The sequence below is a fragment of the Primulina tabacum genome, chromosome 7, assembly GCF_025594145.1.
Source record: "Primulina tabacum isolate GXHZ01 chromosome 7, ASM2559414v2, whole genome shotgun sequence".
Lineage (NCBI taxonomy): Eukaryota > Viridiplantae > Streptophyta > Magnoliopsida > Lamiales > Gesneriaceae > Primulina > Primulina tabacum.
In genome coordinates, this window is record NC_134556.1 from 22681087 (window position 1) to 22702973 (window position 21887).

Below are 21887 nucleotides of genomic sequence, written 5' to 3' on the forward strand. Positions count from 1 at the left end.
AACGTGAAATAAGTCCTAACCAAGCAATAATTATGCATTAAATGCATAAAAATAAATAAACTCGTGATTAAATAAAATTCAAGGTTGCATGCATTCAGGTTACGTAATTTAAATTTTCTGAACTTTACATGAAATATGAAACAGATATGGGTCAAAGTTTTTTAATTTTTTTGATTAAAGAATGCAGTAACTTTTTTTCCTTGACAAGGACTAATCTTAAACTCAAGTTTGGATTTGAAGATTTTTTTGCAACCAGGACTTGAGAGGATTTTATGGGATTTGGATTTCAAAATCATATTTTTACTGTTTGGCAAGGTGATTTTAAAAAAACAATTCGGATTTGTTTAAAATTTTATGAAATTTCATGGGATTTTAATGAGTATATCCAAATCTCATCAAATTTGATAAGATTTGGTGGGATTTGGATTTTAAAAACATACAATTACTTTTTTTATCTAAATCCCATCAAATTTTATTTATGTTTAGATGATTTCTAAGGGTAGCTTAGTAATATTTTAAAATTTCAAATTCGAATATTATTTTCTCTAAATAAGAAATGGAGTTGTAAATACCATTTTTAAATTTTAACCCAAACACCAAATAAAATTTCAAATACTTGAATTTCCAAATCCAAATCCATATTTTGAAAGAACCAAACACATTGTAAAGAGACAACTTACTCGTTAACCGATGTGAAAACTGAATTATTATTATTTATTAGTTAAAATTAAAATAACACATTCAAAATGAAATAATGTAATAGGAAAAGTAATTTATTTAAAAATTTAAAAATATAGGGTGAATATTTGTTGAATAGACAAAATGACTTTATTACACACATACATCACATCAACAGTCATCTTCAACGAGAAGTCAAAAGTAAAAGTGACCTCAGCAAGATTGGAAATACGGCTATACATTAGCTGTCAAAGTAAAAATACCCCTCACTATTTCTTTCGTGTTTTTTTTTTTTTTTGGCCCTTTTCAATCATCTCTGTCCCTCCACAAATTTAACTATAAAATATAGCTTCAAAAACCCCTCCTTTCCTTTCACACTACTCTCTTGCCACTTCCATGTCCATTGTTTTGTAACAAAATTCTAGTGGGATATTCGAAAATTTCGTGCTTCTTTTCTGGCTCAGCTTGCTTTCAGAGTTTGTATCGCGATTTCCTCGGTTTCTGTTCTGTTGCATTCTGTGGATGATTTCCCACGTACGACAAATGTATATAGAAGTGAAACGTGGTTTACGAATTTTAAGGACACCAAACTGTGCATTGATGGAATTCTTGGATTGAGCTACGAGAAGTTGAGATTATTTTCACTGCCGTTTCTTTAAATTTTGAAGCTGGTGTGGTAAATTGGCGGACTTGTGATATTTCTTACTGATTCTTATGCTGATTCGTCGTTGATGGTGAGTTCTTCTGTAGTCTTCATATCACTAGTCAATACCTTGTCTTGATTTCTTCCCTTTTGTGTAAAAAACGTTTACAGTAACATGGGTTTGTTCTAATTTTCACGAGGATTTAAGTGTGTGTTAGTTTTTCTTCTCTATGATGGTGTCTCTGTATGCTTTGTTTGCGTAAAAATAATTGAAGTTTCTAGAAACTGTTTGAATTTATGAACCTTAAATTCATTGAAATTTTAAGCTAATTTTTACAGTATTTGAAATCGATGGTTGATGGGTTTTATCTGAGTATGATTGAGTTCATAAATTCTTCATTTGTTTCTAATGTCTGGACGTTTTCATACTCTTAAGTTTGCAATGTATTTATTGGTGTTTAAAATGGTTAGATATGACTTTGTCTGCTTTGATATAGAAATTGTTTGGATATTTAAATGAATGTATGGAAGATTTTCATGATATATTAATAAATTATTAGTAAATTTTGGCAACTGGATGTTGATTTATTTAATGGGTTTATTTTCTATCACCTTCGTGATAGTTAAAATCAATCACTCGATGTAAAAAGTGTAAAAAGCGAAAACAAAATAGTGGTAATTCTTTTGCTCTTAATATTTTAATGGGAACAGTTACCAGTAAATTTAAGCTATATTATAGAGAAAAACATAAATGGTTGCATGGTTGTTATCGATGTTAGAGCAGATGTCCCATAAAACAACTATTGGCTAGAGAATTTATTAACTCGGTTGTAATAAACAATCTTTATTTTAATATAATAGATTTTTTATTGGTTTGTTATTGCTTTATCTGTATGTCCATAAGATTAACATATATAAAGACCTTGATTATATTTAAATACAAATGAATCGTAATTCGATTTTGAAACTCATTTGTAAACACTGTATAATCTAAATTCGTTCCTAGTCGATTCAGCCGCCTAAAACATGGATAAAAGCAAGTTTCTAAAATTAGCTAGGCGCCAGTCAGGCGCTGGGCTAGCGCCTAGGCCGCCCAGGCGGAGACTAGGCGACGTTAATCGGATTCTACGGAATCAAAACATAATAAATAACATACTAGAACTTCAACACAATAACATCAAATTTAAAACAATTTCAAAATGTTCTCAACATAGTCTAATGTGTCATCTCAATAAAATAAGAAAGAATTCAGATTTCTTTCAAAATTCACAATGATATAGTCTAATGTGTCATTACAAATTTACTCCACTTCTTTTTCGACGAAATTTTCAACAACTGGTTCTTCATCGGACACAAAATCAATATCATCATTGTGATCATCATCAGATTCAAAATCATCCTTGTGATGTTCTCTAACTCTAGAGCTTCTTCGGGGTTGTAGATTTTCATCTGCCCCAGTTGCTTCATCATCTAATTGCCAAGTGAGCCCCGAATGTGGTTCAACTTCATTTTCTTCCCCACCATCCACAATCCAACCTTGTGCATTTAAAGTATCTTTTTCAAGAAGGACGTCGACGTTCCTTTCTTTCTCTCTTTTTTGCTTGTTAAACGATCTAGAATTAAATTGGACAAATATCATATTGTTCAACCTATTGACATCCAACCTATTTATTTTCTTTGTATGAATCTAAAAAAAAATTCGAGAAAGTAATTAGTATAGTTATGAATATGAACATACATTTTAAAAATTATTAATAAATTATTTTATTAAAGTTTAAACTTACTCCTTCAAATTCACTTCAATTTCTTTCACACCCAAATGAACTTTTAGTTAATGAAAGAATCCTCAATGCCACTCTTAGCAAGTTGGGTGTGTGAGCATCATAGGTACTCCACCATGTACATGGATCAAATGTATCGTCATTTTTTTCACATGTTTTTGCTGCCAATGATTTCCAAAATAACCCAATCTTATCTCTATATTTTGCAAATTCCTTGTTAATAATTGTATCTTGCAGTTCAAACTCACGGCATGCCAAACTTCCATGCATTCAAAAATCCCTGCCGCGACCTCTCCATAAAGATCAATTGAACTATCTTTGTAGTAGAAGTAGGGATTCAACAAAAAGGCTGTGGTATGCAATGATGTATCAAGTCTATCCTTCATTTTTGACTCAATAATCACTATGATAGGTTGATAATTTGATTCGACATAGTTCAGGGTTACCTTGATATATTATTTAGCTGAAAGAAGCTCCCCATATAGAAACCCCATGGATGGCTTTCTATCTCAGTCAACCAATCGGAGAACTCTTACCAAAGGAGCAAATATTTTCAAACAAAGTGTCACCCCATTCCAAATACTCATGCTCATCACAATAGAGTAAGCCAATTTCCCTTTGTTTGTCTTTTGACCATTTACAGTTCTCCCACATATCACTTGTAAGCATGGCCCGACCCTTAAACTAGATTTTTTCTCAATCAAACTTTGCAATGTGAGGAAGTTTGATGCAAACCTGGTAACTCCTGGCCGGACTATGTCTCTTTTCTTCGTAAAACTTCTCATCAATGACAAAGTCTTATGGTGAGCATAAATGAAAATTGTAAAAGACTTGGTCGATAATCTTTTTAAATTTTGGAAGCTTGCCAATACTTTCAAGCATGAGATTAATAGTATGAATTGCACATGAAATCCAAAAAATCCCAGGCCGCTTTTCTTTCATCAATTTAGCCGCAGCCATATTGTTGGTGGAATTGTCTGTTACAATCTGGACAACATTCTGAGCTCATACTTGTTCAACACACTTGTCAACATACTCAAAAATAAGTCCAGCTGTATGTGCCTCGTTTGAAGACTCTTTAGACTCTAAAAATACAGTACCCTCCTTGCAATTAACATACAAATTTAATATGTTTCTTCTTTTTCTATCACTCCATGCATCTGTCATAATCGAGCACCCATTTTTTGCCCATTTTTTTCATGCTTCTTCAACAATTGCTTTGTTCTTTCAACTTCTGCTTTCAAAAGTGGTTCTCTAAGTTGATATTGAGCTGGAGGCTTGAACCCTGACCCAAATTGATCTACTACCTCAATTAGTTGCTTGAAGCTATAGCATTATCAAGAGCATTGAATGAGATTCCATTTTCATAAGCACATCTCCCAACATATTGTTGAACTTGTTGAGTTCTCTCTTTGAAAAGAATCGTTTATATTTTTTTGGCAAAGCACTTTATTCCCACTTGAACTTAAATTTTCTGGAGCAATCATCGATGCATATCTATCCATGGGGCCAAGTAGATTAGGTTTTTTAATTCCATCTATCCCTTCAATTTCAGCATCTTCTTCTTCATCTAGAGAAATATTCACATGTGCTCTACAACTTTCTTCTTCCTGTATTTTGTTCTTCTTTTTGTTCCTCCCTTCTAAAATAACATGTTTGCACTTATTACGATCTTCTTGAGATGCATTTCGACAACCAGATACATTTCCAGGTATATTTCCTATGTGCTCCTTGATTCTATACACTCCACCACCGGATATCATTTTCCCACACAACTTACATTTAACTCTGTCGAGGTTCTTAGGATCAATCAACATACCAAACTACCATCCGATGTCATTTGACTCTCTCTTAAAAATCCCAAACTCAGACTGAGTAACGGATGCAGTCGACGATGGATTGCTTGCCATTGTTACCCTCCAAACCTTGCTGAATATGAAACACTTAAACCTGCAAGTGTCTATATCAACAGATTAATAAGAAAGTGTAAAGTAATTACTGATATAATATCAAGGTTGAAAAGTCATGTAAAGTTGGTCTCCTGTGCTTATTTATAGGCGCCATTATTGTGAAATACCTAGCCTACATGCCCATGTACTTTGGACCTAAATTAGAAGCATATATTATCCATCTTTGGCTCATGCAGGAGGGGGAGTGTCGAGTGTTAAACTATCATGGGAATACCTTTCATGAGTTCGTGTTTTTGGAAGAAATGAAATGAATAGTTGAATATATTTAACTGATAGATCATGTGATGCAAAGCTGTAAGTTTACTCCTCTTGTAGAATTATGGATTCAGCTTTTAGCTCACGTTAACTGATAGATCATGTGATGCAAAGCTGTAAGTTTACTCCTCTTGTAGAATTATGGATTCAGCTTTTAGCTCACGTTGAGCTGTCCCTGATAAGTGAGAACATGCTATAGACCTTTGAACTGCAGACAAAATTGTTCTATGAACATAATACTACCGACACTAATGTCATTATAGAAGAATTTAGCCACTGATTAAACCCACCCCTAGAACATACCAATAACTAACAAATCACGTGCCTGGTTGTTATGCCGCCTATGACTTAATTTACCCCTCTGGTTAAAGAAGCACTCATTTGTTTGTTATAGAACAAACACCTTGATGCAGTGTTGGAACAATAATCAGGGAGAAAAAATATATGCAAGAAAGTGAGAAGAAAGAATAACTTGAGCCTCTGGAACGAGATGAAGTCCTGGAACGAGAAGTTTCTCTGTTTCTGGAACGAGGAGTAGTCCTGGCCGAGAAGGAGCCTCTGGAAAATAACGAGAAAGAAACGCTGCAGCCCAGACAAAAAAGCAGCAGACCTAGTGGGCCAAAATTTTATTTTTTTATATGGGTTTCTTAGCGGATCATTAAATTTTAGAAGCCCAAATTTTTTGTTTTAAAAAAATCAGGCCCACCTAGGCAACCAGCCTCCGCCTAGGTGCGCCCAGCCTAGATCCTGGACTGGCTGCCTAGCACCTTATCGTTGGCCTCCGCCTAGCGCCTAGGCGGCCGTATAGGCCGCAATTTAGAACATTGGATAAAGTTGATAAGTCCATTGTTGTGATTGTACACCATTAGTCCTTACGACCCGGGACAACACTGAGGCTCTATATGCTAGAGTTGTGCTTTGACTCGTTTACCGACTCCATGAGGGTCATCAGGTGGCGAGATTGGGTACGTTTGCGACACATGTAGGAGCCAGTGCATTGTAGTCGGGAATTCACCGCTCACCTACGGGTGTGGATATCCTGTGTGATATGATGAAAAATAGTGCATGGAATCTCTGGCCAGAGTATGAGATGTACATTAGGGAAAGAGTTCTCCAATTGTACATGCGATGCCACTATTTATTCTCAAAGATGTGTCACACTATTATCGAATTCTTATGCAACCCTCGATGAACCAATGTTGCAGATTCGATCGGGATATATGAGATGAAGGGACCGTACTGTACGTTAATCATAACCGACTGGTTCTTGCAGGCACTATCAGTGATACTTAGGGAATCATTAAGCGACGCTACTAGACGCTCTTACCATGATTCGATGGGTTTAATCCGAGATATGATTTCTGACATTCTCATGATTAATTTTGATACATAGAATGATGCAAATTAGGGTAAGCCCGAATAATCGATTATGTCCTGAATCACAAAGAGTTGTGAATCCATGACTAGCTATATCCCTGAATCATTGAAGGTCATACAAATATTAGATTATTTTGTTCCCCTTGACATAATAAATTCAAGTAGTTGAATTTATATAAAACATTGAGATAATAAATTCAAGGAGTTGAATTTAAAGAAAACATTGAGAAATAAATTGAAAGAGTTGAATTTATGACTATTAAATTTTGGAGGTGATAAATTCAAGGAGTTGAATTTATAATTTAAATATTTAATTCAAATGTTGAATTTATAAAGGATTTAAATTAAATGTAATGGATGTATGTATTATGGCTTTTAAGAGTAAAAGAACATATAAATTATTAAGGTTCTTAATTGGAATTTAAAAAGATTAATTAATTAATTAAACTAGTTGAACTAGAATAATTAATTGATTAAGCCCATTAAGTATTTAATTTAATTGATGGGCCCTAAGCTTATATATATGTGTATTAGGCTTAGGGTTAAACACAATTAATCCATGCAATTTTTGAAACCCTAGCCTCCAAGCCAAGGGATTTTGGAAGAAACAACTCCTCCCATTCTCCTTGTTTAGGGCCACCATCTCAACGTAAAATTCTTCTATACTTTCTACTGCAAGTTGAAAGAGGAACAAGTAATACAGTCGTGGAATGGATTAGAAGATTGAAGGAAGAAGATTTGAAGAAAGTTCGTAGAGATATACAACAAGAGCTACGTCCCCTTATATCGGAGTAGTTGGAGCCAAGCGAAAATTGTTCCCTAAATGTATATACTAAACATCCTATAAATGTTTGTTTATTAAAAGCATACGATTGCTCAAACAATAATTTTGAATGTCAAAATTTAAAAATTTAAAACTTCCGCTGCGATTGGGCACGAGAAAACCCAATTCACAACAATCGATATATTTATTGAAAAATCATGTTTCCCAGCTAAAGGAATCTATATTATGATACACAATTGGTTTATTAATGAATTTGAATAGTCATGACGAAGAACTTTCTTATATTAAATTGATAACGTACATGAAAATTCTTGCTATTTAGTATATCGCTTAACTTACTCAACGAGTAGACGACGGTTGGTATAATTAAATATGGAATGCAATCCTGTTTGTTTTTCAACTGTTTTCTTGGTGTCACCTCTCATTCATGAGTTTTAGTACGGTATTGGTTTAAAAATAAACATTGTTTTAGACACACTTAAGGAACTTTGACACTGCTCTATTTCTGGAATAGAAAATGCTACACTTGCGACATAAATGATATGGAAATTGCATGCTTATTGTTGTATGATTCATGGCTATAAAACATTTGACTTTTTCTTTTTCGAAAATTCATACTTGCGTTCCGGATGAGGCTCGAACCAAATCTTATGCTTTTGGAAACCAGCTGAGAAGAATGGGCTATTCGATTGGCCATAGAATCTTTGCAATGTTTTGATTACAACACAATGTAAAATGTTGTTGATTTTAAGTTATTGCTATTCCTACTCCCCGTCTTCTGTTTCACATTAGTAATTAATTTTTATATTAAGGTGCATGTGAAGGCTACATAAATGCCGTGTAACTATTACATAATTTGAAAATTGTTTTAAAGACATGTTTCTCTATAAATCGGAGATGAAACGCCATAAGTTTTACAAAATTTGGACACTGATGTTGTACTTCAATCTTCCCTAGATAATGTTAATTGGTTTTTATTTTTTATCAATTGATGTAACCTCCCAGTCCTGTCTGGTACTTGGCATTTATCTAATTGTGTCCTCCAATCAAAGTCGTCCTTGTAGGATGTATTTTCGGAAACGATAATATGTTTCTTATATTTACGCATCCCATAGAAAATTCTTTCAGTCAACACTCTGAATCAATGTATGCAAAGCAAACCTTTTACGATTTATAATGATGGTGGCTAGCTGTTAGGAACTTAAGCACCAGCTTTTGGGTCCTCCAATAGCAAGAGAAATTAGAGGAAGATAAACCTTCTACCTTAGCTTCTTGTGACTTGATGTTTTACTTAACATGTGTTAACTCAGTTCCTCCATACCAGCTAGAAGAGGTTGCACAGTATTGATGTGAAGAGCGAGAAAGATAGAAACGAATCATCCAATATTTTCTCATCTGAAAATGTCTATAATATTGATTCTTTTAAATGCGCCGGATATTTTTCTTTTAACTTCCAGACCTTCAAAGCTCTGTAAATGGACAATTTAGGTTGTTGCACTACTCTTACAGTTTCCTTATTCTCATTTGAACCACCTTAAAGTGTTGGCAAAGCAAACTTAATGAAAGAAATATTTCAAACTATATGATGTATTAACAAGTTGATGCTAGTTTTATGCTATCTTAACTATATTCTAATACAGAAACTGGATTTTCATTAATGCGGTTTTGATCATGTTCATGTATGAATCCCATGTAACATAAGAAATTCGGATTAAAATTTTAATCTAAATCTGTAGGAAACTTCTTATTATTTGCTGTAGCGGCGGGAATTGTCCAAGAAACTTTCTTGAGCAGCCTCTTGCTATTCTTTTCTTGATTGTCGTTTGATCTTTTAACAGATAAAAACCAAATCCATGATTTAGTTAATTAACTACTTTGTGAAACTTTTTAAAAAATATATTTAGATATTGCGAAGCATACCGTGGAAAATGTGTAAATTGAGTGCATGTTTGCTTGAATTTGTTGTTCACTGTGAACACTTGTGTTGTATGCCAATTTTGTTTAGCTTGAGGCACTGATAGAAAAGAAGATGATAGAAGACAAAAGAAGCCTTAGCTCACTTGACCAAAGCAGCTTTGTAAATTTGATACCAAAGCGATTAAAGACTGATGTAGCACTCTCTCCCAAGGTAATCAATCTCCCTCTTATTTTTTTTCTAAAAAAGAGTTTGCACTTCGCCATAAAGTAAAATCCCATTAGTAGTATATGCATTCCAGATAACTTTGTACTACAATATTATGAAGGCTGTGCAGCCAAATTTTGTTGAAGTATGATTTTGATTTCCAGCGAAAATTGCCAAGGATATACTGGTTTTTAATCAAACTTTTTAGTAGGGGAATGTATGCTATTAGTGCTTCGCCACCTTGTCTGAATTGTGAAGTTTATTGGCTACAGGATAAGAAAGAGAAAGTTAGTGAACGAATTTCGGCACTTCAACAGCTTGTCTCACCATATGGAAAGGTATGTAAAATATACATGCCACAATCTGTGCATTGACTAGAACTGTTTACTATATGGTCTCTCATTCTTTAATAAGTCTCGCCTTCTTTAGGCCAAACAATTCCTTGTAGCGGGTAACACTGTCAGAAAAAAATAAATTTTTAGTGTGTAAACGATTTCTGTGGGGACCCGGACGCTAATCATCTTATTAATCGTCATTGGGACTAATTTAATTAATTATAATAAACGGGGTCTAATTTTTTTTTTTAAATGCGGAACGTAATGGCATACATCTTAACATACACGTCAGTATTAAAAGTACACATCTTGCACTATATACAATCAGTCTCAACTAAGGTTTAACAACTATATAACAAGTGTTTAAATCCTAACTCTAGTCCAAGTCCGTAGTCTCCACTCTAACTCGATCTTTCTTCGCCTCTGTGACCCTGAACCTGTCCCACCTGTTGCCATGCACACATACAGACAAGACAACAGCCGGATAACTCCGGTGAGATATAAATATCCCAGTATAAACAATGTATCAATGCAATCATATAAAACATATATAAAAGCACAAACAATTATTAAAACATGTATCCAATCTGACTACATGAACCAATACGAATCTGTATTTAATTCAATGACTTATTATCTTATCTCAACTTATTTCTAACCTAGGGATCCCGATCTAATTTAGACTTTGGTATGCTGTATCGAGTGTCTACAATAGACGTCGATCTACATCTAAGCTCATCGATACACCGTAAGTCTAGAGTCTACGCGGTTCTGACAAAGACTCGGCGGTTCTGCCCTAGCTAGGCTGATCTGCCCTAGATTCAAACTCTGGCTCTGCTATAATTCAATAGACTAAACATATCAATCTGATAATCTGCAAATATCAATGCAATAAAGTAAAGTATGTGATTTTGGGAAACTCAAGTCAAACCTAACTCGAGTTGTGCAATCCCGAATCAACATTTATTTATACCTTTCGTTCTGTCGCTCTGATACAATCGAAGTCTCGACTCAAAGTCAGTCAATGTTCAATCTGGCAATGACAATATCAATATTCTGTATCAATATTCTATTCAAATCAAAACATCCCCGTCTTATCAAATTATGACGGTACAACAGTACAATCTTGCGATACCAGTGATACCACACCAGTATATACTAATTCCAATAATTTATAATCAACCACCGTACAAATCTGACATCACATCTCAGTCAATTTAACTCTGAAATTCATAACAATTTCATAATCAATCTGTTTCTTAATCTGACTTCGATTCTATGATGTCTACTATGTCAAGAACACTATATATGAATCGTATCTGATTCTGGACATAGCATAATTTCAAATCTTAACAAAACGTAACAAAACTTACGTCCTGTAGTAGCTGTCGTTGCTAGGAACACGGTGTCGTACTCGGATTCAAAATCGAACGGACGGATTTCTCGCAAGATCTATTCTAAAATCAAAACCAAAAAGGTTGGCTTCGGTTTTCTTTTTTTTGTTTAATCTTCTGAATTACGTTTGATGTTTATATATATATATATCGTGCATGCTTTCCAAAACGTGGCTCATGTCTTTGTGCTGCACGTCTCGCGCATATGCGCGACCACCTTCCGCGCATATGCGCGAGACATTCTGTCTTGGCGCGTAGTTTCACGGAGACTCGCGCATATGCGCGCCCTTACTCGACGCATATGCGCGAGGCCATTGCTCAAATTTGCCAAGTCTCGGGTACCCTCGCGCATGTGCGCGAATCCAAGTCGCGCATGTGCGCGAACCTCTCTGGACCTCTCGCGCATGTGCGCACATATAGTCGCGCATGTGCGCCTATTGTTCTGTTCCGCACCATGGGTTTCTGCCCTACTCGCGCATATGCGCGCCTACTCTTCGCGCATATGCGCGAGACCTCGGCTCTCGCACCAACAACTTCACATACCAACTTTTAATTCGTGTCTCGATTAGCCCTTTCATAATCGTCTCGATTAAAATTAATAATCGTAATTTAACACGATCTAAAATCTTGGGCATTACATTTCTCCCCCCTTAAGATACAATTTCGTCTCCGAAATCACAGGCAATCAATCGTATCAATAAGGAGTATATATACAAAAACTGTATAAGAAATTTACATTATCGAAATAACTCTGGGAACTCTTGTCTCATATCTGATTCAGTTTCCCAGGTTGCTTCTTCAGTGCCATGACGAGTCCATTGAACTTTCACAAGTGGAATGGTCTTCGTTCTGAGCTGTTTTTCTTTACGATCAATAATCTGAATCGGTTTTTCAACCTAGCTCAACGTTCCATCCATTTCGGCCTCGTCTGGCTGAATAGCATGTGAAGCATCAGGAAGGTATTTCCTTAATAACGATACATGAAAGACATCATGTATTCCGGATAATGAAGGCGGTAACGCGTGTCGATATGCACGATCTCCTATCTTTTCGAGAATCTCATAAGGCCCAATATATCGTGGAGACAGTTTCCCTTTCTTGCCAAATCTGACAACTCCTCTGAAAGGTGAAATCTTTAAAAATACTCGGTCTCCTGCCTCAAATACCAACGGTCTACGTCGAACATTGGCATATTTGGCCTGTCTGTCTTGTGCTGCCTTCATTTTCTTTTGAATTAGCTTCACTTTTTCTGTCATATCTCTGATCATATCAGGTCCAATCTCAGGCACTTCAGAGATATCATCTCAATAGAGAGGGGATCGACACTTCTTTCCGTACAACGCTTCGAATGGTGCCATCTCAATACTTGTCTGATAGCTGTTGTTGTACGAAAACTCACAAAGTGGCAATGCATCTTGCCAATTAGTGCTAAAATCAAGCACCACTGCTCTCAGCATATCCTCCAGTGTCTGGATAGTCCGCTCTGACTGTCCGTCGGTCTGTGGATGATATGCGGTACTCGGATGTAACTTCGTACCGAGAGTCTGCTGCAAGCTCTGCCAGAAGTGCGAAGTAAATCGAGGATCACGGTCTGATACAATTGACTTCGGCACTCCGTGCAATCTGACCACTTCTCTGACATAGATCTCTGCCATCTGGTCAAATCTGTACGTCATCTTGTACGGAATAAAACATGCGGATTTGGTCAATCTGTCAATCACGACCCAAATCGCATCACAACCTCGGGAGGAACGCGGTAGCTGCGTCACAAAATCCATGGAAATGTGATCCCATTTTCATTCAGGAATGGACAAACTCTTTAATAAACCTCCTGATTTCTTTCTTTCTGCTTTCACCTGTTGGCAATTCAGACATTTGGAAACAAATTCGGCAATGTCAGTCTTCATTTGTTTCCACCAGAACTGTCTTTTCAAATCATTATACATCTTTCTGCCACCAGGATGAATACTGAATCAACTGTTGTGCGCTTCTGACAATATCTGTCGTCTCAACTCTGAAACATTCGGCATAACCAAACGATTATTTACATACAAGACGTTATCACGTACCTGATATTCCGATCGATGTCCTGTTCTGATCATCACTATTGATCTCTGTACATTCTGATCAACTTTCTGAGCCGCTTTAATCCTCATAATCAGCTCTGGTTCTACTTGCACCGTATAAAGTTTCAACGGTCTATAATCTGTTTCAAATGCTAATCCAGACAAACAGCAGTCTTCTATCAAATTTGAAACATCCGATCGTCGACAAGGATAAAGAACATACCTTTCGACTTAGTGCATCAGCTGCTGCATTAGACTTTCCTGGATAGTATTTGATTTCACAATCAAAATCCTTAAGCAAATCAAGCCATCTTCGTTGTCTCATATTCAATTCAGACTGTGAAAACAGATATTTCAAACTTTTATGATCAGAATATATCTCGAACTTCTCACCGTAAAGATAGTGTCGCCATATCTTTAATGCAAAGACAATGGCTGCCAATTCCAGGTCATGAATTGGATAACGGGTCTCATGTGGTTTAAGCTGTCTCGAGGCATAAGCAATAACATGCCCTCGCTGCATCAGAACACATCCCAACCCTCTGTGAGAGGCGTCGCAATAAACCACAAAATCACCAGTACCGGATGGGATAGTCAACACCGGAGCACTGGTCAATCTCTTTTTCAACTCCAGAAAACTGGTCTCGCATTCTTCAGACCGAAACAAATGGAGCATTCTTCTGAGTCAGCTGAGTAATTGGTTTAGCAATACTTGAGAAATCTTTAATGAAACGACTGTAATATCCTGCTAAACCCATAAAACTGCGAATTTCGGGCACTGACGTCGGTCTTGGCCAAGAAATCACGGCTTCCACTTTACTGGGATCCACTGATATCCCATCTCCGGATATAATATGACCCAGAAATACTACGTGTCTTAACCAAAACTCACATTTCGACAGCTTAGCATATAATTTCTCAGTCCTTAAAATTCGCAACACAGTTCTTAACTGCTCAGCATGCTCACTCATATTCTTTGAATAAATCAAAATATCATCAATGAATATAATTACAAAATCATCGAGATATTTCTGGAATATACGGTTCATCAATCCCATAAATACAGCTGGAGCATTCGTCAGACCAAACGGCATGACAATAAATTCATAGTGTCCATACCTGGTTCTGAATGCTGTCTTTGAGATATCAGAATCTCTGACTCTCAGCTGATGATATCCAGATCTCAAATCGATCTTGGAATATACTGAAGAACCCTGCAACTGGTCAAACAAATCATCAATACGAGGCAAAGGATATTTATTCTTTATCGTTGCCTTGTTCAGTTGCCGATAGTCGATGCAGAGTCTCATCGAACCGTCCTTTCTTACAAACAATACTGGAGCACCCCAAGGAGAAACACTCGGTCTGATGTACCCCTTGGCCAGTAAATCTTCCAGCTGATTTTTAATTCTTTCAATTCAATTGGTGCCATTCTGTACGGGGCTCTAGAAATCGGAACTGTACCTGGCATCAATTCAATGCTGAAGTCTTTCTCTCTAACTGGAGGTAATCCCGGGATCTCGTCTGGGAAAACGTCAGCAAACTCACATACCACTGGCAGGTCTGCCAATGCTGGACTCGACTTCAGTAAATCTACTGAATATACAAGGAATCCCTCTGCTCCTTTCTGTAACAATCGAGTCATAGATAATATGGATACTAAAGGAATTCTCGATCTAGAACCCTTACCGTAGAATTTCCACTCTTCAGCCATATCTGGTCTGAATCTCACTATCTTGTGGAAACAATCAACTGTAGCTCTGTACTTGGTCAGCATATCAATACCGATAATACAATCAAAATCTGACAACCCAAGTACGATGCAATCTAATTCAATCTCATGCCCGTCATATTGTAGTACACAATGTTTTACAGAATTTACGGATATCAAACCTGTCCCTAAAGGAGAAGAGACAGACACTACAGTAGCTAAAGATTCTACAGGCAATGCATGACTTAATGCAAATCGTTCAGAAATAAAAGTATGTGAAGCACCGGTATCAATCAATGCATAAGCAAGGTAACCACATAAAGAACAGTTACCTGCCACAACGTCGTCTGGTGCTTCCTGGGCCTGCTCCTCGGTCAAAGCGAATACTCTGGCCTGCTGTCTAGGAGGCTGGCTAACAGTCTGGCTACCTCCTGGCCTCTGCTGTGACTGAGCTGGCGCTGGCTAGAATGTATGAACAGCAGCTGATCGTCTCTCAGTCTGTGCTGCTGATCCCGATGACTCGGCTCCCTGAGATCTTTGGGACCCTCTCTGTGGACACACTTTAGCAAAGTGTCCCGGCTGTTTACAGATGTTGCAACTACCAGTTACTCCCTGGCATTGCTCAGTTGCATGTCTTCCTCCGCAAGTCTTACAATTAACTCCAGTATAACTCTGGCTCTGTCGAGAACCACCGGAGCTAGAAGAACTACTGCCAGATTTCTTGAATTGCTTTCCCCTGGCTTTCAAAAATTCTTTCTTCCCTCCACTGCTGCTGCCACCCTCGAATCTGGGAGGTGGTTGCTGTGGTCTCGGTGCTGGAGGCACAAATGAAGCCCCTTTCTGTCTCATCAGACCGGCTTTTGCTCCCTTAGCTCTGTTCAGGGCGTCAGTAAAGTTATTCGGTCGCCCTGTGTTCACCAATGTGAAAATATCGGGGTTCAAGCCATTGATGAACTGGTCAGCAGTAGCTTCCTCGCTGTCAGCCACATGTGGAACAAATTTCAACAAGGTGGAGAACTTTGACACGTATTCTTCTATGTTCATCTGTCCCTGCCTTAGATTGGCAAACTCCGCCCCTTTGTCCTTCCGGTACGATACTGGAAAGAATCGTTGATAAAATTCAGTTCTAAATATATTCCAGGTAATAGTCGTACCTCTATGCTCCATGGCTCTATTTCTAGTAATCCACCAGTCTTTAGCAACATCGTGTAACTGGTGCCCAATTAATCGAACTCGCCTCTCTTCTGTATACTCCAATGAGTCAAAAAGCATTTCAATATCATCAAGCCAACTCTCGCATTCCACAGCGTTCTCTGTTCCTTTCAAAGTTGGCGGATGAAATGACTGAAATCGTTTCAGTAACGTTTCCATTGGAGTCGGTGTTACATCCATTGGAGGATTTGATGTACTACCCTGTTCTGGGATTCGTCTGGTTGGCATATCTGGTTATCAACAGAATTAGTAACTCAAATACAACAACCAACTTCAGTCCTCCTCTGATCATCTTACTGCTGATCTAGAATCGGTGCTGATCCATTCTCAATAAAACATATTACTATATCAAATCAGATAAGCAAGTAACATGTATTAAAGCAGTAAGACATGTTAGCATTCAAAAGCAGGAAAGAAAACCTCAATCTACCCCGCTCACTAGCCTCTTCTATCTCAATCTAAAGGATCTATCGCTCTGATACCACCTGCTGTGGGGACCCGGACGCTAATCATCTTATTAATCGTCATTGGGACTAATTTAATTAATTATAATAAACAGGGTCAAATTTTTTTTTTTTAAGTGCGGAACGTAATGGCATACATCTTAACATACACGTCAGTATTAAAAGTACACATTTTGCACTATATACAATCAGTCTCAACTAAGGTTTAACAACTATATAACAAGTGTTTAAACCCTAACTCTAGTCCAAGTCCGTAGTCTCCACTCTAACTCGATCTTTCTTCACCTCTGTGACCCTGAACCTGTCCCACCTGTTCCCATGCACACATACAGACAAGACAACAGCCGGATAACTCCGGTGAGATATAAATATCCCAGTATAAACAATGTATCAATGCAATCATATAAAACATATATAAAAGCACAAACAATTATTAAAACATGTATCCAATCTGACTACATGAACCAATACGAATCTGTATTTAATTCAATGACTTATTATCTTATCTCAACTTATTTCTAACCTAGGGATCCCGATCTAATTTAGACTTTGGTATGCTGTATCGAGTGTCTACAATAGACGTCGATCTACATCTAAGCTCATCGATACACCGTAAGTCTAGAGTCTACGCGGTTCTGACAAAGACTCGGCGGTTCTGCCCTAGCTAGGCTGATCTGCCCTAGATTCAAACTCTGGCTCTGCTATAATTCAATAGACTAAACATATCAATCTGATAATCTGCAAATATCAATGCAATAAAGTAAAGTATGTGATTTTGGGAAACTCAAGTCAAACCTAACTCGAGTTGTGCAATCCCGAATCAACATTTATTTATACCTTTCGTTCTGTCGCTCTGATACAATCGAAGTCTCGACTCAAAGTCAGTCAATGTTCAATCTGGCAATGACAATATCAATATTCTGTATCAATATTCTATTCAAATCAAAACATCCCCGTCTTATCAAATTCTGACGGTACAACAGTACAATCTTGCGATACCGGTGATACCACACCAATATATACTAATTCCAATAATTTATAATCAACCACCGTACAAATCTGACATCACATCTCAGTCAATTTAACTCTGAAATTCATAACAATTTCATAATCAATCTGTTTCTTAATCTGACTTCGATTCTATGATGTCTACTATGTCAAGAACACTATATATGAATCGTATTTGATTCTGGACATAGCATAATTTCAAATCTTAACAAAACGTAACAAAACTTACGTCCTGTAGTAGCTGTCGTTGCTAGGAACACGGTGTCGTACTCGGATTCAAAATCGAACGGACGGATTTCTCGCAAGATCTATTCTAAAATCAAAACCAAAAAGGTTGGCTTTGGTTTTCTTTTTTTTTTTAATCTTCTGAATTACGTTTGATGTTTATATATATATATATATATCGTGCATGCTTTCCAAAACGTGGCTCATGTCTTTGTGCTGCACGTCTCGCGCATATGCGCGACCACCTTCCGCGCATATGCGCGAGACATTCTGTCTTGGCGCGTAGTTTCACGGAGACTCGCGCATATGCGCGCCCTTACTCGACGCATATGCGCGAGGCCATTGCTCAAATTTGCCAAGTCTCGGGTACCCTCGCGCATGTGCGCGAATCCAAGTCGCGCATGTGCGCGAACCTCTCTGGATCTCTCGCGCATGTGCGCACATATAGTCGCGCATGTGCGCCTATTGTTCTGTTCCGCACCATGGGTTTCTGCCCTACTCGCGCATATGCGCGCCTACTCTTCGCGCATATGCGCGAGACCTTCGGCTCTCGCACCAACAACTTCACATACCAACTTTTAATTCGTGTCTCGATTAGCCCTTTCATAATCGTTTCGATTAAAATTGATAATCGTAATTTAACACGATATAAAATCTTGGGCATTACAATTTCACCTCTCAATTTACAAATTTTCACTGATTATTACCACCGGTGCTAAAGTTGTATTCTTTTACAGACTGATACAGCTTCAGTACTTTTCGAGGCAATGGAATACATAAAATTCCTTCACGAACAGGTTAAGGTACACGGATTCTGCAGCTGCAATTTCATTTCATCCGACTACAGATTACGAAAGTTCTTCGAATTTTACTGCTAATGAATTGATGACATTTTCTTGATACCTAGAAAAGCTACAAACAACTCATCTTTCTTGTCTCTATGAAAATTCTATATTTTACTATATTTTTGACAATTGGGATGTCTTGTCTACCTTTTAACCTTATTTTTCACACTTTCAGGTTTTGAGTGCTCCATACCTATATACCACACCAACCACCCAGCCACTGGTGAGTTTTAATTGGTTATATTGTAGAGTATGCTCGTCTTATGGGTTATTTTTGTAAAATACGATGTACTTGTTATGAATTCGATGGACTGCTATGGTTGCGAATTCCTAAATCTAAAATGAATTCTATATAGGTTTTGCTGATGGCACATTTGCAACGGCTGTGTAGTTTTACTGCCTGAAATAAATTCATATTTCGCTGTCAATTGGCAATTGCTTAGTCTATGCTGCCTTGTAAAGATTTGCACAGCATCTGATTCTTTAATCTGTGTTCATCAAGTTTGTTGTGTTATGCTGTTGCTATTTTCTCCAAGGAAATGGAAACTTGCAATGGCCTCAAAGGCAGAGGCTTGTGTGTCATCCCAAGTTCATTGATTGACGGAGTTGCGAGTAGCAATGGAGCCGATATTTGGGCCCCAATTAAAACCAGTCTGAATTCTAGAAGATCAGTTTCGGACGAAAGTTCAGTGATAACCTGAGATGGTTTCATCGTGTTACAAAAATGAAGCATTTAACGATGTTCTGTTTGTGCTATTCGAGACAATTTTTGGATGATGAAACTCTTGGACTCCCTTGCCTTGGTTCAAAAGAAGTTGAAGCTTATGATATGAGATCCTTCCTGTATATATATATAACAAAGAATATTATAATTTGATGGGGAATTGGAATTTAGTGGAATGATTCAAGGAATTAATAGTCTTCGAACGGTTTTTATTTTATTGCGTAATGTGAAAGTTATTTGTCTGAAGAAAAAAACATAATCGATTTAGAATTTAAAATATTCCTTAGATTTGTCAGTTTAGATATCGTGTTATTACGGATTTTTATATATTGATCTTTCCAAGAACCTCGGTTTTTAATGAATTACAGAGAGAGCTACTAAATACTTTTATCTATATTAGATTGTTATGGAACGTACAATGAAATTTAGGGACTTTAATAAATTAAATCGCTTGTGAGCTATTTGGAACTTGTTTTGGAAAAAAATTTGTTCGAGGTTGTTCTATAAACTTATCAAGCCGAACTCAATTTCGAGCTTAACAATTTTATTGAACCGAGCTCGATCTTAGGGATAATCGGCTCGTAAGATCTGGAGCTCGAGCTTGGTTAATTTGTTGGGTCGTCAGTGTACAATAACTCAAGCATTGAAAGTTAACTTGCATTGTTTCACATCGATATTTGACTATGAAAAATCTACGATTTTAAATTCTCGTACTTAGTCCTTCTTTTGGTTAAGAATGTTCGACGATCTCGAAAATGATTTTGTTTAACGAGCTCGAAAATGAGCTCGCATAGCTAGCCGAGCTCGAGCCAAACTCGTTAAACATGATAAACGAACTATTGACAAACCGAGTTCGAGCTATTCACGATCTTAATAACTTCAAAACAAGCCAAGCCGAGCTCGAGCCTCTTGATAAAAGATCGAATAGAGCTCGAGCGGAGTCTAATACTGTTTACCTAAGCTCGATTACATCTCTAATGAAATTAACGACCTATTATATCCATTGACTCTTAATTAAATATTGGGTATTAACTTATAAATTCTTTGACCGTTCAGTGGTAACTACTTACATAACTTATGACAATGGTAGGTAAGTATACTTATGTTAGAGTAGATGTCCTGCAAGCCAACGGTTGGCAAGGGAATTTATTGACTCAAGTGTAATAAACAATCTTTATTTTAATATAATTTAACTTTTTATGGTCTTGTTTTACTTTATCTGTATACCCATTCAATCAGCATAGATAAAGTCCTTCATTATACTTTAATACAAATGAATCGTAATTCAATGTTGAAACTCATTTGTAAACACTGTATAATCTAAATTCGTTCTTAGTCGATTCAGCCGCCTAAAACATAGATAAAAGTCGCTTGAGCTCGAGACTAACATCTGTGATATTGTGTACCACGTTTCTTAGCAGCCAGTGCATTGTAGTCGGGAATTCGCCGCTCAGCTACGGGTGTGGATATCCTATGTGATCTGATGAAATAATATTACATGGAATCTCTGGCCAGAGTATTAGATGTACGTTAGAGAAGGGGTTCTCCAGTTATACATGCAATGCCACTAATTATTCTCAAAGATGTGTCACATAGTTATCGAATTATTATGCAACCCTCGATGAACCAATGGTTGCAGATTCGATCGGGATATATGAGATGAAGAGACCGTACTGTACGTTAATCATAATCGACTGGTTCTTGCTGGCACTATCAGTGATACCTAGGGAATCGTGGGACGATGCTACTAGACGCTCTTACCATGATTCGATGAGTTTAATCAGAAATATGATTTCTGACATTCTCATGATCAATAGTTGATACATAGAATGGGGCAAATTAGGGTAAGCCCGAATAAAGGATTATGTCTTGAATCACAAAGAGTTGTGAACCCACTGGCTAGCTGTATCTCTGAACCATTGAGGGTCACACAAGTACTGGTTTACTTGTTATCGTTGAGATAATAAATTGAATGAGTTGAATTTATAATAAATAAGTTTGATATGATCAATCGATAAGCTTGTAAATAAAGTTTATAAAAGCTTATAGAAATTTTGAGAGCTTGACTGTTAGGACAGTCAAAGAAATACACCTGCCTTATTTAGACATTGGTGATCTCGAAATTAAAGTGTGCATCATAATAACAAATAAGTTGAAATTGTCAAATTGATGATGTTTGATCGTCGATCGTGATTATGATGATATTAATATAATGGGAGCATGGATCATGGGCTTGTAAGAGTATAAGTCTATCATGCTAATTTATTAAAGGTTAAAATGGGCTTTATAATTA

The 21887-nt window shown here is 36.9% G+C and overlaps 1 protein-coding gene and 1 pseudogene across 4 annotated transcripts; one reads left to right on the top strand and one right to left on the bottom strand.

Annotated features, from left to right (window-relative positions):
* Positions 1–1006: 1006 nt before the first annotated feature.
* LOC142551176 (transcription factor bHLH153-like) lies at positions 1007–19856 on the top strand. 4 transcript variants are annotated; one of them, XM_075660260.1, is made up of 6 exons: positions 1007–1412; positions 9494–9616; positions 9883–9948; positions 18763–18822; positions 19046–19093; positions 19407–19856. In XM_075660260.1, the coding sequence occupies exons 1-6, from the start codon at positions 1410–1412 to the stop codon at positions 19569–19571; spliced, it is 465 nt and encodes a 154-aa protein (XP_075516375.1). In that variant the 5' UTR covers positions 1007–1409; the 3' UTR covers positions 19572–19856. The 4 variants fall into 4 exon arrangements, with proteins under 4 accessions (XP_075516375.1, XP_075516373.1, XP_075516372.1 ...); XM_075660258.1 differs by having other exon boundaries at positions 9500–9616; positions 18763–18828; positions 19407–19852; XM_075660257.1 differs by having other exon boundaries at positions 18763–18828; positions 19407–19850.
* On the bottom strand, positions 3571–4865 carry LOC142552378 (uncharacterized; annotated as a pseudogene).
* Positions 19857–21887: the final 2031 nt, after the last annotated feature.